At 50.7% G+C, this 18,570-nt stretch overlaps 7 protein-coding genes across 7 annotated transcripts; 4 read left to right on the forward strand and 3 right to left on the reverse strand.

The window, feature by feature from the left end:
- Window positions 1-66: 66 nt before the first annotated feature.
- On the reverse strand, window positions 67-849 carry YALI1_D13707g (uncharacterized protein; the record flags this gene model as incomplete). The annotated part of the gene is made up of 1 exon (XM_502677.1): window positions 67-849. One exon carries the CDS (start codon window positions 847-849, stop codon window positions 67-69), a length of 783 nt encoding a protein of 260 aa, XP_502677.1.
- An 858-nt stretch (window positions 850-1,707) lies between these two features.
- On the forward strand, window positions 1,708-3,120 carry YALI1_D13716g (uncharacterized protein; the record flags this gene model as incomplete). Its single annotated transcript, XM_068282676.1, has 1 exon — window positions 1,708-3,120. One exon carries the CDS (start codon window positions 1,708-1,710, stop codon window positions 3,118-3,120), a length of 1,413 nt encoding a protein of 470 aa, XP_068138777.1.
- Window positions 3,121-4,824: 1,704 nt separating this feature from the next.
- On the reverse strand, window positions 4,825-8,976 carry YALI1_D13788g (uncharacterized protein; the record flags this gene model as incomplete). Its single annotated transcript, XM_502679.3, has 1 exon — window positions 4,825-8,976. The coding sequence occupies one exon, from the start codon at window positions 8,974-8,976 to the stop codon at window positions 4,825-4,827; it is 4,152 nt and encodes a 1,383-aa protein (XP_502679.3).
- Window positions 8,977-9,146: 170 nt separating this feature from the next.
- On the forward strand, window positions 9,147-10,085 carry YALI1_D13790g (uncharacterized protein; the record flags this gene model as incomplete). The annotated part of the gene is made up of 1 exon (XM_502680.1): window positions 9,147-10,085. The coding sequence occupies one exon, from the start codon at window positions 9,147-9,149 to the stop codon at window positions 10,083-10,085; it is 939 nt and encodes a 312-aa protein (XP_502680.1).
- A 1,674-nt stretch (window positions 10,086-11,759) lies between these two features.
- Window positions 11,760-14,803, forward strand: YALI1_D13816g (uncharacterized protein; the record flags this gene model as incomplete). The annotated part of the gene is made up of 2 exons (XM_068282677.1): window positions 11,760-11,774; window positions 12,068-14,803. The coding sequence occupies 2 exons, from the start codon at window positions 11,760-11,762 to the stop codon at window positions 14,801-14,803; spliced, it is 2,751 nt and encodes a 916-aa protein (XP_068138778.1).
- Window positions 14,804-14,922: 119 nt separating this feature from the next.
- Window positions 14,923-16,677, reverse strand: YALI1_D13865g (uncharacterized protein; the record flags this gene model as incomplete). Its single annotated transcript, XM_502682.3, has 1 exon — window positions 14,923-16,677. The coding sequence occupies one exon, from the start codon at window positions 16,675-16,677 to the stop codon at window positions 14,923-14,925; it is 1,755 nt and encodes a 584-aa protein (XP_502682.3).
- Window positions 16,678-17,251: 574 nt separating this feature from the next.
- On the forward strand, window positions 17,252-18,307 carry YALI1_D13871g (uncharacterized protein; the record flags this gene model as incomplete). The annotated part of the gene is made up of 1 exon (XM_502683.3): window positions 17,252-18,307. One exon carries the CDS (start codon window positions 17,252-17,254, stop codon window positions 18,305-18,307), a length of 1,056 nt encoding a protein of 351 aa, XP_502683.3.
- Between the last annotated feature and the right edge of the window lie 263 nt (window positions 18,308-18,570).

Here is an 18,570-nt window from a genome sequence, read left to right on the forward strand (position 1 = left end):
GGTTAGGTATGGAGGCGAGCAACTGTAGAGGTAGAGGTGTAAATGTAGTGTTAGTCTCGATGGTGGTTAGTCCTCACCAGAAAGATACAGCCACTCGGAAGACTCAGAGTCGAAAGAGACGGGAGATAAGGGTGAAACGGTACAGGGTCGCTCAGAAAGAATGTCTTCAGAGGATTGGTAAATATTCGAGAGAGTCAGGGGCTCTGGGGACATTGTGGTTGTTGCATTGACATGTGTGTGCTCTGTAGTGTCCTCTGTAACAATGTCATCTTCGATGTGCTGTGGAGTGGTGACGTGAGGTGGAGACCTGCACACCTGGAGTTCAGAGAATTCAGAGATTTCAATGTGGTCTGCTGTTTCATTCGTGTTGTCACAAATCTCTGTTTCAGGGTGCGAGACTTGTGGTGTTCTCCCGGAAGGAGATTGGAGCTTCAGAAGCAGATTGGTCAGGTTCGTGAGCTGATCCACTGCTGTTTCCAGAGACTTGATGTGAGTCGAATGGTGAATTGTCTCATTGGAGTTGTTTGCAGGAGGCTGCTCGTAAATGTACCATCTCTTAGCCTTGACAAAGGTCAATGGCAGCACCTGGCAGCAAGCCAAGAGAGGCTCGCAGCCCACCAGGGGTTCAGGAAGCGCTGAGATTCGGTAGTGCGACCCCTTCTTGAAGGTTGGTTCGGCAGAATGAAAGAAGTCCTCAAACTCGGCGTAACTTGTCCATCTGCTTCGAACAGGAATCCAAAAGTCGACAGTGGACACACCCTTCCAGTCCCACTGGTTGTGGTCATTGAGGTAGACATTGAAAATATACGCCGTCTTCTTCATCCAGCCTTGGGTACATGTAGCGCTCATTTCGGTCGTCTTGTAGTGCGAGGGAGAGTCCAGGAATGGTGTATCTTGAAGAAAGGCATATTTGGGTTGAGGGGCACCCCTGTTACGGATAAGGCAGTCCGTACTCTGGTTATGCACCGTCAAGGTTAGAGCTGTATATGATAGCTACTTGTAGTGGGAGAGGGTTGGTGTGATTGGGCAAGTTCTGATGAAGCTATAAAACCGAAAAATTAATTGACGGCTTCAAATACAACATTCAATCGTTTTGTATCTCTATTCTGTTGGTAAGGCATTTGCTTCATGAATGGCTTACCGTATGAAGATGGTGTTGACACGCTTGGGCATGCTCAAAAGGGAAGTTGCACCCCAAGGTGGCTTGAAGCAGCCGCAATTCTGGGCAGGTTTAGCATGCATAACAGCAATTGAGATGACAGGAAGTAGTGTTGTACAAAATACTTTATCGTGGCTCAGTTATGATGCTGTACAGGCACGACGTTGAGAACGTTTTATCGTTATACAGTAATAGAGGAGGAGATTCATCACACGACCGAAGGGCCTCTTCAAATACACAACAATTGTGGCTATTGGGTATATAATCCAGTGAGAATAGAACAACTGAAGGGCTACAGTAACTTGATACACACCGACTATGTTATCGCACTTGCTCCACTTGTCTTTCTTTACACTGGTGTAGACATGATCAGTCAACATGGTATTACTTGGACACACGTAATCTATGCAAGATTTAGTTAAACTTCCGAACACGAGCTGCGATATGAAATATATACACATCGAGAATGAATACAAAAACGCCAGTTGATAATATAATGGAGAGTTAAATAGAGAAACTAAAAGTAGTGCTACCTATAGAAAAGCAGCATGTTAATTGGAAGGAACGTCACCAGTGACCACCTTGTAGTTGTTGCTCTGGCCTCGCTTGGCCTGGGCAATGTGAACCTCGCTTCGCTCAAGATCGTAAACGGAGTAGACGGATCGCAGGAAAGTGTCTCCGAACAGGTTCATAGATCCATCACCCAGTGCAACACCGAGAAGACAGACCGAGGCGGAGTTCTGAGAGCTGATGACGCTGGCCTGGATGCTGAACTCTCGAAGAGAAATCTTGATCTCCTTGTTTCCAAAGGTGAAAGTGGTATCGGGAGCCTTGGAAGCGTCAGAACACAAGAAAGCGTTGAGACCCCGACCTTGGGGATAGAGCTGGATGCCAGATTTTCGAACCACATCAATAAAAGAATTGTAGCTCTGGCTCTCGAGGAATGTGATGGAAGTTCCAGAGTCGAGAATGATGTCACCGTTAGAGATAAATTGGGTGTCACCAATCTTACCAGAACCCTTGACGGTAAAGTGGCCGTCGTTCTTGATGGGGAGCTTCTCGAGGTTACCCTCGAATCGACCAGTGTTAATAGAACCGAAGGTGATCTCGGAGGTGGACTGGTCGCCGGGCTCACCAAAGGACATGCCATAGACCTGTCGCTTTGTGACGCCATCGTTCACCAGCTGCTTGGTGAAAGAAGAGTCGTTGTCTGGGTTGGGACCAATACCGAAGACGGTGCCGAAGCCACCATCGTTCACGTAGTCGGGAGAAACACCGAACTTGAGCTTGTTAACCTTGGCGGCTCCGACAGCCGCAGTGTCGGAGTAGTACTCTCCGTCGGCGTGACCCTTACCGTATTGGAGGTGGAAAGTGCTGCCGAGATCCTTGGAGGTCGAGGACTTTCGGGGGTCGTAAGAACCGTCAGTGGCACACTGATCTTTGTATTGATCGGACTGGCAGGTCTGGGACTGGGAGTTCCACACCCACAGGAACTGGGAGCCAGTATCAATGTGGACCTTGTTCTTCTGGCCACCAAGCTCAATGTTGACATAGTAGGACATGACCTCGTTGATCATCTCGATGGAGATGACATTGTCACCAGCGGCAAAGTTGGGGATCTTGGAGGCTTCCAGAGGAGCATCATGGGCAAGAGAGATAGCCAACACACCATCGGCGGGAGAGGACTCGGCCTCGGGAGCTGCAATGGGGGCGGCCAGCGCGTAAGCAACGAAAGTAGCAGCGGCAGTGATGGAGAATCGCATAGTGAGAAAGGAGGAAAGGGTGGCTATCCGGTAAGTGATGATTTGATTACAGGAGACTTCCGCTGCTATTTAAGCAGTTTAGCAGCGAAGATCACCCGAGAGCCGGCTCTCCAACTCTGCGTCGACATCGCAGAACATGCGACATTGGACGGGGATGAGACATGTTTAACCACCTTAGACTATAGCAAGTGGAATTGACTCTTGCAGCAGCTATGTGGGCGGTCAGGGGTGGCTGGATTGATCTGGTTTTGAGAGAGGAGATGAGCTTGACTGGAAGATCTCTGCTTGCTCAACGGGATTGTGCCAGCGCCCGAAAAGACCCACAAGAACACTCAGGATACACTTGTATCTCGGGTCGTCTCTTGGCGATGGAAGGCTCGCTTCGGCAAGGGAAAGGCACTTCGCAGAATCGATCCTAGAAAACCCTGGGAAGCAGGGTCAAACTTTGACCTTAGTCAGGAACCCTCCATATGAGACTCTTGGCAGAGGTCTGGGGAGCGAAGAGAGGGGTGGTGCTTTGGTGAGCTTGCGCAGTCCACTCTGGCAACGATAGGACACCAGAATAGGTATCTGTCATGATCTCATCATCTGATACACTCCCATCAATCCAACATCAGTTGCGATCGGTATACGAACCACACAATGGGTCCTCAGAGAGTAAGGTATGAAGATCACCGAACCTTGGATGTTACATCGAGGTCCAGAGGTGCTCGAGGGATGCAAAGTTTGTGAGTAAGGATCTGCCTTACACGTGAAGCTGGTGGAGTTACAGTAGACAAGGCAAAGTTGATCTGGAGAGAGCGTTGAAAGAACCCTGGGGGACGGTGCCGTATGGATCGAAGATGGGACGACCGTGTGCTGCGCCCAGTATCAAACCACCTGCTGATTGCTTTTCGACGCTGAGTACTAACGTAACAGAGAGTCTATGTTCATACCTGTGCGCTGTATGTTCATGCACTTAATCAATATGGCCCACCAAACCCACCAAACTGTCCTGTACTCGTACTACTGTAGCTATCGCGGAAGGCACAGGCTGAGAGCTTATCCCCAAACAATAAACAACAATGAAGAGGAACAATAAACTTAAGGGGTCTAAGCGTTCTCTTAGGCGCGAAGGTACGACGTGCTGGCATGAACGAGCTCTTCGTGTATTCAAGTTCGTCTGGGCTCAATTGCTGACAGGCTGTATTTTAGTCAGCTCACCGATCATCAACTCCTTAGGATAAGCAAACAGGCTACAGTAAGGTCTCAGATTGAGCTGGCGCAGGACCATGCATACACAGACAAACCCGAGACATGTCTCAGTAGGCTGTATCACGATGTGACCCTGATCAGGCTTTGGAGCTGTGGTTGGTGGGCACCAGAGTTAGAGTACGCTTGGGCGAACGGCTCTGCACAGGTGGCGTGTTAGTAAACTGGCATCAGCCTGCAATTGAGGCTTTAAGGCTTCATGGTGGCTGGGGTCTGAGATTCATCAGCGTTATTAAGAGCTAATTAGCAGGCAATCGCGGCGGTGTCCTCCATAGATGGGTACCCTAGTCTACGAGCTTCAAAGCCGGTTTCAGTTCCTGCTCGATCTACTCACCATGGCGTGATATGTCTCAGGCCAATGCACGGATTGCGCCGTAGAAACCACCGAGCTGAGAAACCACCGAAGCTGAGAAACCACCGAAGCTGAGAAACACGGAAGCTCAGAAACACCGAAGCTCAGAAATCACTGTAGATTTAGCCGCCTGCTCTCTCTACAGGTCGACTAACCCGGCCCTCGGAACCTAAGTCAACGTTCAGTTGGGTGGGGATAGAGTGGGGGTTACATTCGACTTAAGATGGGAATGTTCCATGTCCACAGAAGTTGTCTACAACTTTCTCACTTTCATAATATCATACATTCTAATAATACATCTAGGCACAGTGCTGCATGCTGTAGGCGTGAACAATGACGGCAGCAGCGGTCTGAATGTTCATGGATCGGATCATTCCAATCTGTTTAATCTCCACCGCGTAGTCCAGCTCGGCCAGAAGGTTACCAGGAATACCCTCTCGCTCCATGCCCAGCAGAATGAGAGACTTTTTGGGGAAGACAAAGTCCTTGTTGAGTTGCTTGCTCTGGTCCGTCTGCTCGAGACCAATAAGAGTGTACCCCTCTCGTTTCTTGGCCCGCATGAACTCGGCAATCTCGTCCACCTTGACCTCAGCCATGGGCATCCACTGGTCAGCCGTCACAGCAACGTTCTTGAACTGGGGATGCTTGGCCACAGAAATGTCGTTGAGAGTCAGCAGTTGGGCACCCAGCACGTCGGAAAGTCGACAGATACCTCCAAGGTTAGGGGGTTTGTCGACCAGAGAAGCCACCAGAATGAGCTCTCCTCGGTTGATCTTGGCAGCTCGAGACTCCTCCGAGTTGTCCTCCACCAAAGTAGCGTTCCAAGCTCCGGACTTGGTCTGAACGGGAGCAGACACAGATGAGACCTCAATGCCACAGGCAGCTGCCACAGCAGCCTCAGAAGCCCACACAGACTTGTCGTGGGCTCCAACTGATACTCGCAGCTCGTCACCTGTTGGCAGAGACACAGAAGCAGGCTCCAGCGGGAACACAAGGTCCACATGGGGCTTGGTAGGTGCAAGTTCCAGGTTAGCAAAGTCAGTCTCGCTAACAAAGGGGAACTCTCGGTCACTGAGACGCAGAATAAGTCCTCCACAGATGCCCACGAGGTTGTAGTATCGGTGCACGTTCCAGAGCATCTTCTCTCCGCTTCGGAATTGGTGGTAAGCCTCCTGCCGAGTAGCGTGGCTAAAAATGCCCATACAGATTCGAGCGAAGGGCTCCATCGTTTCGAGAGCCTTCTTGTTGCCGTTCCAGAACTGCTCAGACTGAATCCAGGGACCCACAGCACAGATCATGGACACGGCAAAGTGTCGTACGGCGGCTCGGTTGGAGGAGCAGAAAGGAAGCACAATGTTGAGGTACTCAGTGAGGTAGGAAATGCGGTCGTCCACGTTCTCAATCTGCTCACCAATCAGCAGACCGATTCGCTGGAAGGCAGCCAGTACTCGGGGGATCTCCTCAGGGTTGGACAAATGCTTCTTAAGAATCACCAGACTATCGCCCTTGAGAATTACACGGGCAATGATCCACTCCATGTACATTCGGACAATGGGAGAGGGCTCAAAGCGAATGTGCTCAATAAGCTTCTCCGTCTCCTCCTGGGAAAACTCGTGATGAACAATATCCTCGGTCATGGTCAGAAGCTGGTAGCATTGGACCCGGATTCGCTCCTCCTTACCGTCGTTGAGCTTCTTGGGGTTGAAGAGTCGGTAAGAATCAGAGGAGAAAATCTCGTCCCACATGAACTCGGCAAAGGCAGCGTCGGTGATCTGAGAGACAAGAACAGCAATCAGAGCCCGAGCAGCCACCTCCTTGCCTCCGTGAACATCCTTGAACACAGACGCACCGTCATTACCCATTTCGGTATCGTATCGAGTAGCAATTGCATCCTCAAGTCGGAAGTTAGTGTCGTCAATTTGCTGAAGAGTGTAGATTTCGATAACCAGAGAATGGGCTCCCTCAATCTTGACGATTTCAGTGCCTCCAAACTCAAGCAGCTTCTTGGCCACCAGAGGAAGCAAAGATCGACGAGCGTAACATTGAGATACCAGAGTAGAGGCGATATCGAGAACCGTCTCAGCCAGTGAGTCGTTCTCGGTGCACTTTTGAAGAACTGACTTGCTCAGCAGCAGCTCGATGAAAGCCAAATGAACAGGCTTGGCCGAAGATACAAGTCCGGTACTCATAATCTCGTCCCAGATGGTGAACAGAGTATCTTGGATGACCGAGCAGGTCTTCTCGTCGGCAGCATCGAGCTGCTCAACCACTCTGTAGATGCAAGCAACAATAGCGTAGCGAGACTCACACGAAGAAGCCACGGAGTAGTTGAGAGTAGCAAAGTTGATCACGTCCACCGGCTCGGTGACCCTGTGATGAGCAAGAGTAGTGTTGAGACAGTCGAATTTCGCAGCAATGAGGTTGTTCAACGACTGGATAGTCTGGTCAGTCTTCAGGTCTCGCGAAACAATGTGCGAAGACTTGAGGTACTCGAACGTGTTGGCAAAGTCTCCCTTTCCGTTCTTGATGTTGAGAGCAGCCAGAAGAGTGAGCTGAGCAGCAGTCAGATCCATATCGTCAGGGAACTTCAACTTTTCGAGCCGAATTTCGATGGAATCGGTGTTAGTTTCCGAAAGATTGGACTTTGCAAGTGCCTGGGTGGCTTGGATAGATGAGAGGATGGAATCGTCAACTGAGACTGTAGGGACGCCAGTAAGACCCATGTTCTTCAGGCCCAGAGAAACACCCACAGGAAGGAGATTGAGCTGAGCAGCGGCCTCGTCAACATTGCAGGTCTCACAAGAACCGTACAGGTAGACAGCATACGTGGACAGATCCTCAATCGACTTTCGCAGCTCGGCATCTGGAGTGAGCTTGAAGTTGAGACCAGTCATGATAGTCTCGAGGGTAACCAGCTGAGACAGAAGCTTGAGAACTCGCAGAGATTGGCCGAAATGGAGGCAAATTCTAGCCAGGTACAGCTTCTGCAGTTTTCGTCGGACACCTGTCTCGGACGTGAGCAGCAGCATGGGAGCAAAGGCGTCCAATGCTGCGTCGCTCAGCTGGAACTCTGTGGCCTTGAGTCCAGACATGACGCCTGCTAGTGCGTAGATCTTGGAGGGGTCGAATCCTTCTCTCAGAATGTTGAGCAGCTTGAAGATGCAGATGGTTAGCGCTTCGATTCGAGACTTGTCAAAAGTGGTGTAGAGACCCTCGATAAAGGTCTCCAGAGTATCACCGTAGATGCAAACATTCTGATCGTCGTGTCTAGCAGTCTGGAAATGGGTAGCTTCGAGAAGATAAGGCAGCAGCTTGGATTCCAAGAAAGGGATGTCATGCTGAAAGACAACCAGAGAAGCAATTGGCAGAGCAAGAACAACCTTGGCCATGTACTTCCGCACGGTGTCCATGGTAGCATTGAGTCCCATGGCAATGAGAGCGATACCCCAACGAGGAGCAAGCTTGCATTCTGGCCCGAGGAACATGAGAATATCTCCCTCACAGGCCACCGTCTGGTTGTAGGAAGAGTCAATGGCGATGATCTCGGTGAGAGTAGCAAAACGTTTCCATTGCTCTAGCAGAACATCTCTGTCGGTTGTGGACCACTGCATGCTTTCCAGAGAAATGTCGCTGACAATATGCTGGACAGATCTTGAGATGATGTACAGGGCCAGCTTCTTGTGGTCGTAGGAGGTAGTCTTAAGAGGCCTGAGGAGACAGGCCCAGTAAAGGTCAGTCTTGAAGAGCGACTGGAAAGTCTCGGACTCGAGGGTAGCAGAGTCACATGCACTCAGCCACCACAGCCACAGCTTGTATCCCACGGTCTTGTGGTCGTCCAGGGACGAGTTGACGAGATCGGAGACAATGGTCCACAGATACGACGCCAGGGCGCTTGTAGCTACATTGGTCATTCTCAGTTTGAGAAGCACGGCAGCAGAATGGACCAGATCAGAGTCAGACAGACAGACAACATGGAGAAGCAGAGAGTCCAGCTGTGGGTTACCCAGGTCGTTGTTGAGCAGAAGAGATTGTAGGAACTTGAGAGATACTGCGGCGGTCTCAACGTCAACAGATCCGCCAGAATTCGACTCCTCCACAGCAGGCAGATCCGCATTTACCAGGTAGTTGAGATGAGGTTGGGACACATATGATCTCAGGTTGTTGTATGCATGGTCAAAGAGCAGCCTGGAGAGCAGAGGGATCTGACTCGAGACCAGGGTGATTGATTCCGAGCATGTACCAATCGACTCGGCGCACTTATCGGCCACATTGGCCACCTTTTCCTGGAACACCTGGGGTGTCAAGATCTCTTCCAGCAGCTGGAGGTCCTTGGCCTGGTTCACCAGGTCAGCCGACACGGAGGGACCGATCGCCCCGACCAGGCGGTCGGTGAGTTCATCCGCGTGTTTCCCCAGCGTGTGCTGATCCAGTTTTTTGAGCAGATCCAGCATCGGTTTTTGTGATATGACGTTTTGAATCAGCACTACCAAAAAATTTAGAAAGTTCCAAATTAAGCTTCCACCTTCATGCACAATTATTTTTCCACTATCGCCATCCACCCTCAGCTTAAAAAATTTAAGGCGTATACAACACCGCACACGCTACACATAATATCCACACGATGCCCTTCTCGCCAGCAGAAATCGACTATCTCCGCAAATCGCTCCAGGCCACGCCCACGATCCGACCAGACGCCCGAGAGCCCAACCAATTCCGGCCGGTGGATGCAGCGCAGAACTTTTTGCCAGCAACAAACGGATCAGCCCGAATAAGAACGTCGGACGGAGGCGAATGCATTGTGGGAGTCAAGGCCAAGGTGGTGAAGAACTCGTCCGTGGACGAACTGATTGCCGTGGAGGTGGATATTGACGATATCAGAGATGACAGTCCCTTGCCCAAGCTGCTGTCTGCCGTACTGCAGACGCTCATTCTTTCCAGCATTGACACAAACCGGCTTCGTCTGACCCGGTCCAATTATGCTTTCAAGCTACATATTGACGCGTTGGTGCTGTCGCACACCTCGTTTCCTCTGAACTTGGTGTCTCTGGCCATTTTCCTGGCTCTCAAATGCACACGTCTTCCTCTTCTGGTGTCCTCAGCCAATGACGAGGAGCACGAGGAGGTCCCTGTATTTTCCGACGACTGGGAGGAGTCTCTGGCGCTCTGTGGAGGCGAGATTCTGGCCAACAACTCCGGATCGGAGGCCATTTCGTGGACCCCGCCTCTGGTGTTTTCTCTGGCAGTGGTAGGGAACAACATTCTCGTCGATCCCACCCACGAAGAGGAGTCTGTGTCTGACCTTGGCCTCATCATGGGCTGGTGCAACGGCCAGGTCTGCGCTCCTCTACGAATCATCGATCTTGCATCTGCTGGAGGCAACGTGTCTCCCGAGCAGCTTAGCCAGCAACAGAGCATGCTGGAGCAGGGCATCGACCTGAACATGAAGGGTACTTCGCGAAAGCTCATCATGAAGGCCTACTCTCTGCTTACCAACACCGCTCCCGAGGTTGTTGCTGCGCTCGACGCCACTGCTGACGAGGAGGATGGTGCTTTGTTCTAAGCACCTGGAAAGAAAGGATGAGCCTTTACACATATACACAATGCTTGTGCACGACTGTATTAGATTTCATTGGTCGTGTCATACAAGTGACCACAGCTTTGCACATAATGTATTTTGATATTGAACAGTACGTACAGTACACTACAGAATGTACAAGTACCTGTAGCAGATGATATGTACTCATCACTTTACTGATTCGCCCTAGAGCAGCTAAGATGATTCAATGAACAATTCATACAACGGATTACATCAACTTCACTGTGGATACCGTTTGATAACGGCACCTGAGTCTATCCGCGGGTGTCTAGATGATGATGACAGTGGGAGTCACTATCAACGGATAAATTCCATCCAGTGAGTAATTAATGGAAATTCTTTGGCATCCCACATGTTCCAGAAAGCTTTCATTGTTGTATTATTTCCTTTGATATCTTTCAAGTGACTTCAAGCAGCTCCCTGTCGTATGATGTCGAGACTTGGCCATGTTAGCTCTTTAACAAACGAACCCCGATATCTAACTAATATATGTATGAGATAGTTGTATGGGTGAATGACTCTGGCCATGAAACATCACACAAGACGACTTTCTCTCTACAATATTGCCCAGATGTCCAAGGTACGATACAAGCTCCGCTTACATACATTATCCCATGTGAGACATTACCCCTCCATCAAGCCGGTAGTTTCATAGCACATGCTAAATACTTCCGTATGTACATACTGTAGATGTCTCATGGTTGAGGTAGATGTCATGCAGTTGGAGAGTGCAATAAGCAGCGTGCACTGTACAAGACACTGTAGAGGGGGCTCGTGATCCTTTTTTTTCGGAGATTGATTCTTGTTACAACTACGATCCAAGTAGGCGGCATTATTATTCTCGGTTGCGTCTTTCCGACTGGTCATTTTGTGGAGCCAAAAAGTTTCACCACATTATCACACTGCTTCACTTCTGTTTTGCCACATTTTTAGTGTGCGTGCCCAAGCACGTGTGCCATCAATTTGGCTACAAGTGTGCAGAGATTGTGCATGCCAACGCTACCAGGGCCTATGGTATTCAGGGCAACGGCAACGGGTTGGGACAAGGTACAGTAAGGTGACAATGACAAATTAGGGTCTGTACATCTGGTGCAAATCTTGGAGAACGCGTTTTAGCGCTCCGCTCTCATTGGCACCCGGGAGGCCCTTTTGACACGGAAAAGCCACGTAGATCGGGGTGTCTGTCAAAAAGGTCGCAGCCCATGCAAAAACCTGCCACCCTCGCTCCGCATGCAACCACAGAGCATGTTTAGTTCCCCCTCTTATCGGCATCAAGTGATGCATGTTGAGCTCCGATCAAATCATAATTTCTGTGCCCACATAAAATGCGCGGAAATAAGTGCTGGGGAGAAGAAAAAAGAAAAAGAAAAAACATCCGCACTCATATCAGCGCTTGGATTTGCACTAATAACCCCCGACACATCTCACAGAAAAACCCCAGCTGTTACCCCGCAACACGCCCGGTCCGCCCTCACAGCCCGCCACACCTCCCGAGAAGTGCTCCACGTCCTCAACAGTGCGGTAAACACAACATCAGGCGTTTTTACCACCCTCTTGTACACGCCAAAGTCACATCGCCACCAACCACTCCAACTCGCCCCACACCAGCTCAGATACCTGTGAGAAGAAGATCCAAACATGAGATACAAGGTGGTAAGTATCGGAATAATATCCACAGACAGACAGTTGTCCTGCCAGAAGGGGGAGGACGGCCTGCATATGGTGCCACAAGGGCTCTCAGACCATGTGAAAATAACAAAATAACGGGCAGATGGCAGAGAGAGAAGAGGTGTGAGAGTGAGTGAGTGGAAACAATCACACTGCTGTTTGTGACACCACATGCGTCGCTAGCCCCGTTCGGCACTCTGACACCAAACGGATCTAGTCTCTACGCCTCCCTTGGGCTGTATTATCATCCTAACCTGTTGGTTCTATTTCTAACCCAGCGCAAAAGTGGAAAAAAGGCCATGATCGAGTCCAAAAGTGCACAGCAACCAGAGCCCGAGTTCGGGGCGCCCGCAGTCGCTCCACCGGCCCCTACGTTCTGTGCCCCTACAACTGCCCTGCATACAGACACTATGATCCTCGCAGCCGCTGATAAAGGCAAAAGTCCCGACTTGTCTGTCTCATTACAGAGATTCTCCTCCACAAATAGCTTAAGAGAAAGCCCGAGAGAACCTCAACACTCTCCCAATCACACTCACACCCACCAAATCATCTCGCACTCGCAATCTGCTAGCAGCAGCAGCAGAAGCAGAAGCAGTACCCACAGCCGGCCTTGCAGCAGCAGTTCTACACCCTCCAGCTCGCCCGATATCATTGCCCAGAAAGGCATCCCTGTCTCGTCCATCGCTTCCATCTCAGCTATTTCCCAGACCCCCGATTTCCAGGACATGGGCTCAGTCCACTCTACGCTAGGACCCAGTTTCAGCTTCTCCACTCGCAAAGATAAGGAGCCTGCCATGGAAACGGAAAAGGTGCTTTCCAAGCCCGCTACATCGCCAGTTTTGTCTCGACCGAATACCCCCGGAGCTGGTGCAGACTTGTCGGCCTCTGTTGTTGAGACCCCAACATCTTCATGGTGGCGCTCAAAGAGAGTTTCCCCCCCTCCATCACAACCAGACCAAACCTTGGAGTGCACAAGCTCCGCATGTGAGAACCCTAACCGCGCATCTGATTGTACGCTTGCGGAGACCCAACCGAGGGAACCCGACGCTATCGTTACCTCCGAAACCAATACGACCACAGTCGCAGCTTCGTCATCCTCTTCTGGCTGGTGGTTTTTCAGCTCCAAGACGACTCGCACAGCCACGGCGCAATTTCCCGAAATGGGCTCCTCTACAAGCACTGCTGTTGCTACCAACCCGACCAAGGCTACAACCTCCGATCCAGCAACCAGCTCCACCTCCACGTCGGCACCCACCTCACATGGTGATACACAGGCCCAGAGCGCCCCTGAGATTCAGTCCAAGGGCTGGTTTTCGGGCTGGTGGGGCTCGTCTAAAAACATTGAGGCCTCTCCTGCTGGATCCGAGGAAAAAGATGTGGTTACCTCGGACATAAGTGAACTGGGCGATGACGGAGGAGAGGTGGTGGCCGAGGAAAATAAGGGTGGTGGCCGATCCTGGGGGTTCTGGTCGACAGGTACCGGAGCCAAAAAGACCAGCGGTGAAGTAGCTGTCTCGGGTCTTGACTCGAAGTCTTCACCTTCAAAGGAGCCCCCGAACACTCCTCGATCATCTCCTGTGGGATCACCCAGAATGGAGGCCACTGAGCCATCTGAGCCTGTGAAGGATATCCCATCCAAGGACAAGGACCAGAAGAAGTTAGACGGCGCAACCCAGTCCGGAGACGCTTCTCCTGCTCCTCCTGTTCGAAAGACTACAAAGAATGGAAAGCCTTATCGACAGAATCTCGTCATTCCCTCGCCCGACGCATGCTTCCCGGAGTACTCGCAACGAGACTACTTTTTGTCTCACCTCAAGAAGTTGTCTTCTTACTGGACACCCAAAACTACCTCTGGAGACCCCGCTCTGAACCAATACAATCAGTTCCACAGCTCTGTCTACCGAACACAGAAGCTGCCTGAGGTCAAGAAGGCCGTTGTCATTGGTGTGCATGGTTTCTTCCCAGCAAAGGTGGTTAGAACCTTTATCGGAGAGCCCACAGGAACCTCTGTGCGGTTTGCGAACATGGGAGCCGAGGCCGTGGAACGATGGGCCAAGGCTCATGATGTTGACATTGAGATTGAGCGAATCGCTCTGGAAGGAGAGGGCAAGGTTCTGCAGCGGGTGGACAACCTGTACAACATTCTTATGAACTGGATCGACCACGTCCGAAGCGCCGACGTTATTTATTTCTGCGCCCACTCCCAGGGTGTGCCCGTGGCCGTCCACATTCTTGCTCGGCTAATCGAGAACGGTCTCGTGGACCACAAGAAGATTGGTATGTTGGCCATGGCCGGTATTTCGCTCGGCCCCTTTTACGGTCTGGACTCCAAGTTCGTGATGCGAATGTACTCTACTTCCGTTGGAACCGAGTCCCTGGCCGAGCTCTTCGAGTTCCAGGATACTAACTCTCTCATGGCTCGAAAGTACTTGCAGTCTCTTCGAACTGTTCTTGCGCACAACTGCAAGATTGCTTTCGTCGGCTCCATGAACGACCAGATGGTCCCTCTCTACTCCTCCACATGCATGCATGTCGCACACCCCTGCATCTTCCGCGCAGTGTACGTTGACGGTAAGGATGTGGCTCCTGAGTTCATTTCTGACCTGGTGTCCCTTGCCCTGCTGCTCCGGAACATTGGTTCTACTGATCACAATGTCATCAAGGAGGTCAGCGGAGCTGTTGCAGGTGCCCTAACCGGGGGTGGTCACTCCAAAATCTACAATGAAGCTTCAGTCTACGATCTGGGCTTCCAATACATCATGGAGACTACCTTTCCCTCCAACCCTGTGGCCATGTCCGTCTTTGAGGATTTTGAGATCCCCAAAAAGAACCCCAATCCCTACAATCTCCCCTATTGCATGCGAAGTATGCAATACGAGACGCTGGCCCGACCGCCGCTTCGGCCTCTGCTTGAGAACCTAAACCAGGAATTTGAAAAGTGGAAGCCCGAAAGCAAGCCTCTGAGGGACCTGAAGTATAGACTGAGTCCTATTCAGAACCAAGCCAAGCTCTGAGCTAACTCCTAATGAACAACATACATCTAACAGATGCAACAAATGGTAGATGATATATAGATAATTTATTCTTACATGACATGGAATGAGACGGTATGATATATATTACAGGGCCCTATTTAACGCTTAGGGTTTCTTCGCGGTGTAGTAACAGAAGAGCTGTCCACAGAAGATTTCTCGGGAGACAGGTCTGCAAAGAGTGGAGCAGCAGGTGCAACGGTGGGTCGCTTGACTCGTTTCTGCTTCTGCAACTTTGCCTCAGAGTCATCGTTTTCGTCGACAATCACTCCACCTAGTTTTCGTCGTTTCTTGGGCTTGTTGTCCTCTACTGGAGGAGTAGAGCTCTGTCGTCGTTTGGGCGACTCAGAGGCGTCCAGTTGGTTCTTTGTGATGAATGAATCAAACATGAGTGATCGTCGAGTTCGTCTTCGAGCAGCCTCTTCGTCCTCTCCAGCAACACTAGTAGGTCTTGATGTCATTGGAGAGTCGAACAGACTACCCTTGGGCTGAGCAGCTCGTCTGGGGGTAGCGGCCAAAGGAAGGGGAGGCTTATTCTTCACTCGAGCAGGTCGTCCAGAAACTGTGGGGCTATCGGTGACGTGGCTAGCAAGAGACGAGGAAGTGGACGGCCGAGATCCGGGGCCAGCGGTTCCATTACTCTTGTTCTTTCCCAACTTCAGATAAGGAGACATCGAGAGAGATGACACGCCCACATCGGGTTTGAGGGAAGGAGCGACCTTTGATGCAACAGGGGAGAAAATTGACGAAGATTTGGGAGCAGTGCTGTTCTTGAAGTTGGTCGTGATTGATTTCGTGGCCCGCTTGTTCTTGTCGGGATCGAAAGATGAGCTGGTAACAGGTCGGGAGGCAAAAACAGTGCCGCTGTTCTTGGTATAGAGGGTATCAAGTTCCTTCTGCTGTTCTTCGATCTTCTTTTTCTGTTGCTCCAGCAATGCAACGTTGAGCTTTGTTTCTCTAACCATGGCCGCGTTCTGAGTCTCAAGCGACGAAATCTTCTCCTGGTACTCGCTCACCTGTTGTCTCAGGTTGTGCAGCTCCTTCATTACCTCGACATTGGAGGTGGCATTTGAGGAGGGGTTGGAGTTAGACAGCTGTTGAAGATGCTCGTTCATCTCAGCCTCGAGCTCAGCCTTTTGTTTGTACAGTTCTTTCTGAAGCTGTGTGTCGAACTCGATCTGAACAAGCTTATTCTGTTCCTCCATCTCCTGCTCAAAGCACTGCTTCAGCTCTACTTGCTGCTCCTCCAGCTGTGTCTGCATGGCCTCTCGGAGCTCCTCCTCGGTGTCCAAACGCTTCTGAATCTCCTCGGCAAGTTTTTGTTCCTTCTTGGCGCTTGTGTCAATTTCCTTTTTGAGATTCTCCAACAGCTCTAACAGATTGTCTTCGTTCTCCTTGAATTTGATCACGTTCTCCCGCAACTCCTGCAGCTCCTCCGAGTCGGAGTCGGAGTCGGAATCGGAATCCTGCTCTCTGATCTGTGCCAGAAGCTTCTCATTCTCTACTCTTGCCTTGTCCAGCTCCACCATCAATTGCATCTTCTCTCTGGTCAATGTTTGATTCAGAAGCAGCTGTCCCTCGTATCGACTGACGTCACTCTCGCGTCCCTTTGCTCGCAGACTCTCCCGAGACTTTACGTAGTCACCATAAGCCTGTGAAGCGCCCTTCAATTCGGTAGAGTCTCGAGAGTCTCGAGACTTCTTCCCAGACGAAGACCGCTTCTTGATCTTCTTGGGCACGTCTTCGTTTTCAGTGTTGGAGTTGTTTTCCTTCAGCAGAGACGAGCGTCTTCGTGTCTCCTGCTCCTTGAGCTTGTCCCAGGGCTTGGACTTCCGTTGGAAGGGATTCTTGGCCATTTTCGCTGTCGGAGTTCAAATAGCGGTTTGTGTGGTGATTGATGCTGAAGTACTTGTAGCACTGGCGGTTGTGAATTGAATGCAAAAGTATGGGTATGCAGTAAGATGTGTTTGTGTCGTTGACCGGGTGAGATGGCTTAGGCTGTTCTGGTACGTGTCGTCAATGGGCGGTGTGTTTGTCGTGTTCAACAAGACGTCTGGTGCTCTACCCTCACTATTGTTTGACTTGTTCCCATTTAGTAATTTAGTAAATAATAACCTGGATTGATAGGGTTTGAACGCGTATTAGCTGCATCTCAATGGGTTGGGGTAAATGAGCTGAAGGGCGTTCGAAAGTGATCTAAAAGAAGTGCTAATGGGGTGGCTGACACGTGATGAGGTAGCTAAATGGCATTTCGGGGCCTATTTCTCAAGATAATGCACCACATATCACCACTCCATCTGACGGGTCGTGCATGGAAGAAATCCTTACACTTCTATTGTTTATGTTACCCCTTCTGTCCTGTGTGGCTCCCTGAACTTGTCTCGGTTCGATTCTCACCGCGGCACACATTAAAGCGTCCTTCGAACTTTAATGCTGCTATGCGTTGTCATTCAAGGTGTGACATTGATCAACGCGAACATAACACCCCATTGGCATCAACGAAAAATGCACGTTCTAGCGCCAATTGTCGCCCTTTTTCTGCTGGCAACAACGGCTTTTGCCCAGGTTTTCGATGCCGAGTTCATTCGAGAAAACCTGCCCTCTCTGTCTCGATCCAAGGGTGTCATTCGACTCAATGACCAGAACTTCCAGAAGCTTGTCGGTGGACCCCGAGACTACCACTTTGTCGTGCTTCTGACGGCTGAGGCTGCCCAATTCGGCTGCCATCTCTGTAAGGAGTTTGGTCCCTCCTTTGATCTTCTGGCTGCATCCTACCTGACAGACCACCCGGACTCCGACAACGTCTTCTTCGGTATCGCCGACTTCAGTGAGTCCCAGGCCACCTACCGAGGTCTGGACCTCACCGCGGCCCCCAACTTCTGGATTTTCCCTCCCACCGAAAAGAACATCCCCATTGGAGGCGAGCACTACAAGTTTTCCTTCCCCCAGGTCGACAACCTGGAAGTGCCTGCTGGTAACTTCATTCGAGAGGTCACCGGCAAGGACTTTAAGATCCACTACCCCTTCCGATGGGACAAACTGTTCAGCGCCATTCTGACCATTGCTGGTGTGGGTGTCGGTCTTGTCGTGTTCAAGAAACAGCTCAAGGTCTTCTTCGCGAAGCGAAACGTGTGGGCCGCAGCAACCCTGGTCCTCATCCTCATGTTTGTGGCCGGCCACATGTACAACATTATCCGAAAGACCCAGTACATTGTTGCTGATGGCAACAACAACCCCGTGTACTTTGTCGGCGGCTTCTCTCAGCAGATTGGTGTCGAGACCCAGATTATCGCCCTTACCTACGCGCTCTTGGCTTTTTGCGTGATTTCTCTGGCTCTCCGAGCCCCTTCTCTTAACACTGGAAGCAAGCAGGTTGGTGTCACCCTGGCTCTGTGTATCGTCATTCTGGTGGCCTACAGCTTTCTGCTGGCCAAGTTCCACATCAAGAACGGCGGCTACCCTTACCACCTTCTTAACATCTTCTAGACCCCCAAAACGACACCATAAATATATATTAGACCATCTGAATAGAAATAGAGCAGGTGTGTGAGTGAGGCAACACAATGTAAGCCTGGGCGACTGTAGCTACATAGACCGCAGTGCGGGTACCACATCTATCTTAAACGACAGTGCGTACGATGTTCGCAGGAGGTATGAACTTCTACCACTGTACAAATTAGTACATACCGGTTATGTGTACTTGTCCCTACTTATCGTATACACAACATGGCATTGGCATCTGAGTGGAA

Source organism: Yarrowia lipolytica, chromosome 1D (assembly GCF_001761485.1).
Source record: "Yarrowia lipolytica chromosome 1D, complete sequence".
Lineage (NCBI taxonomy): Eukaryota > Fungi > Ascomycota > Dipodascomycetes > Dipodascales > Yarrowia > Yarrowia lipolytica.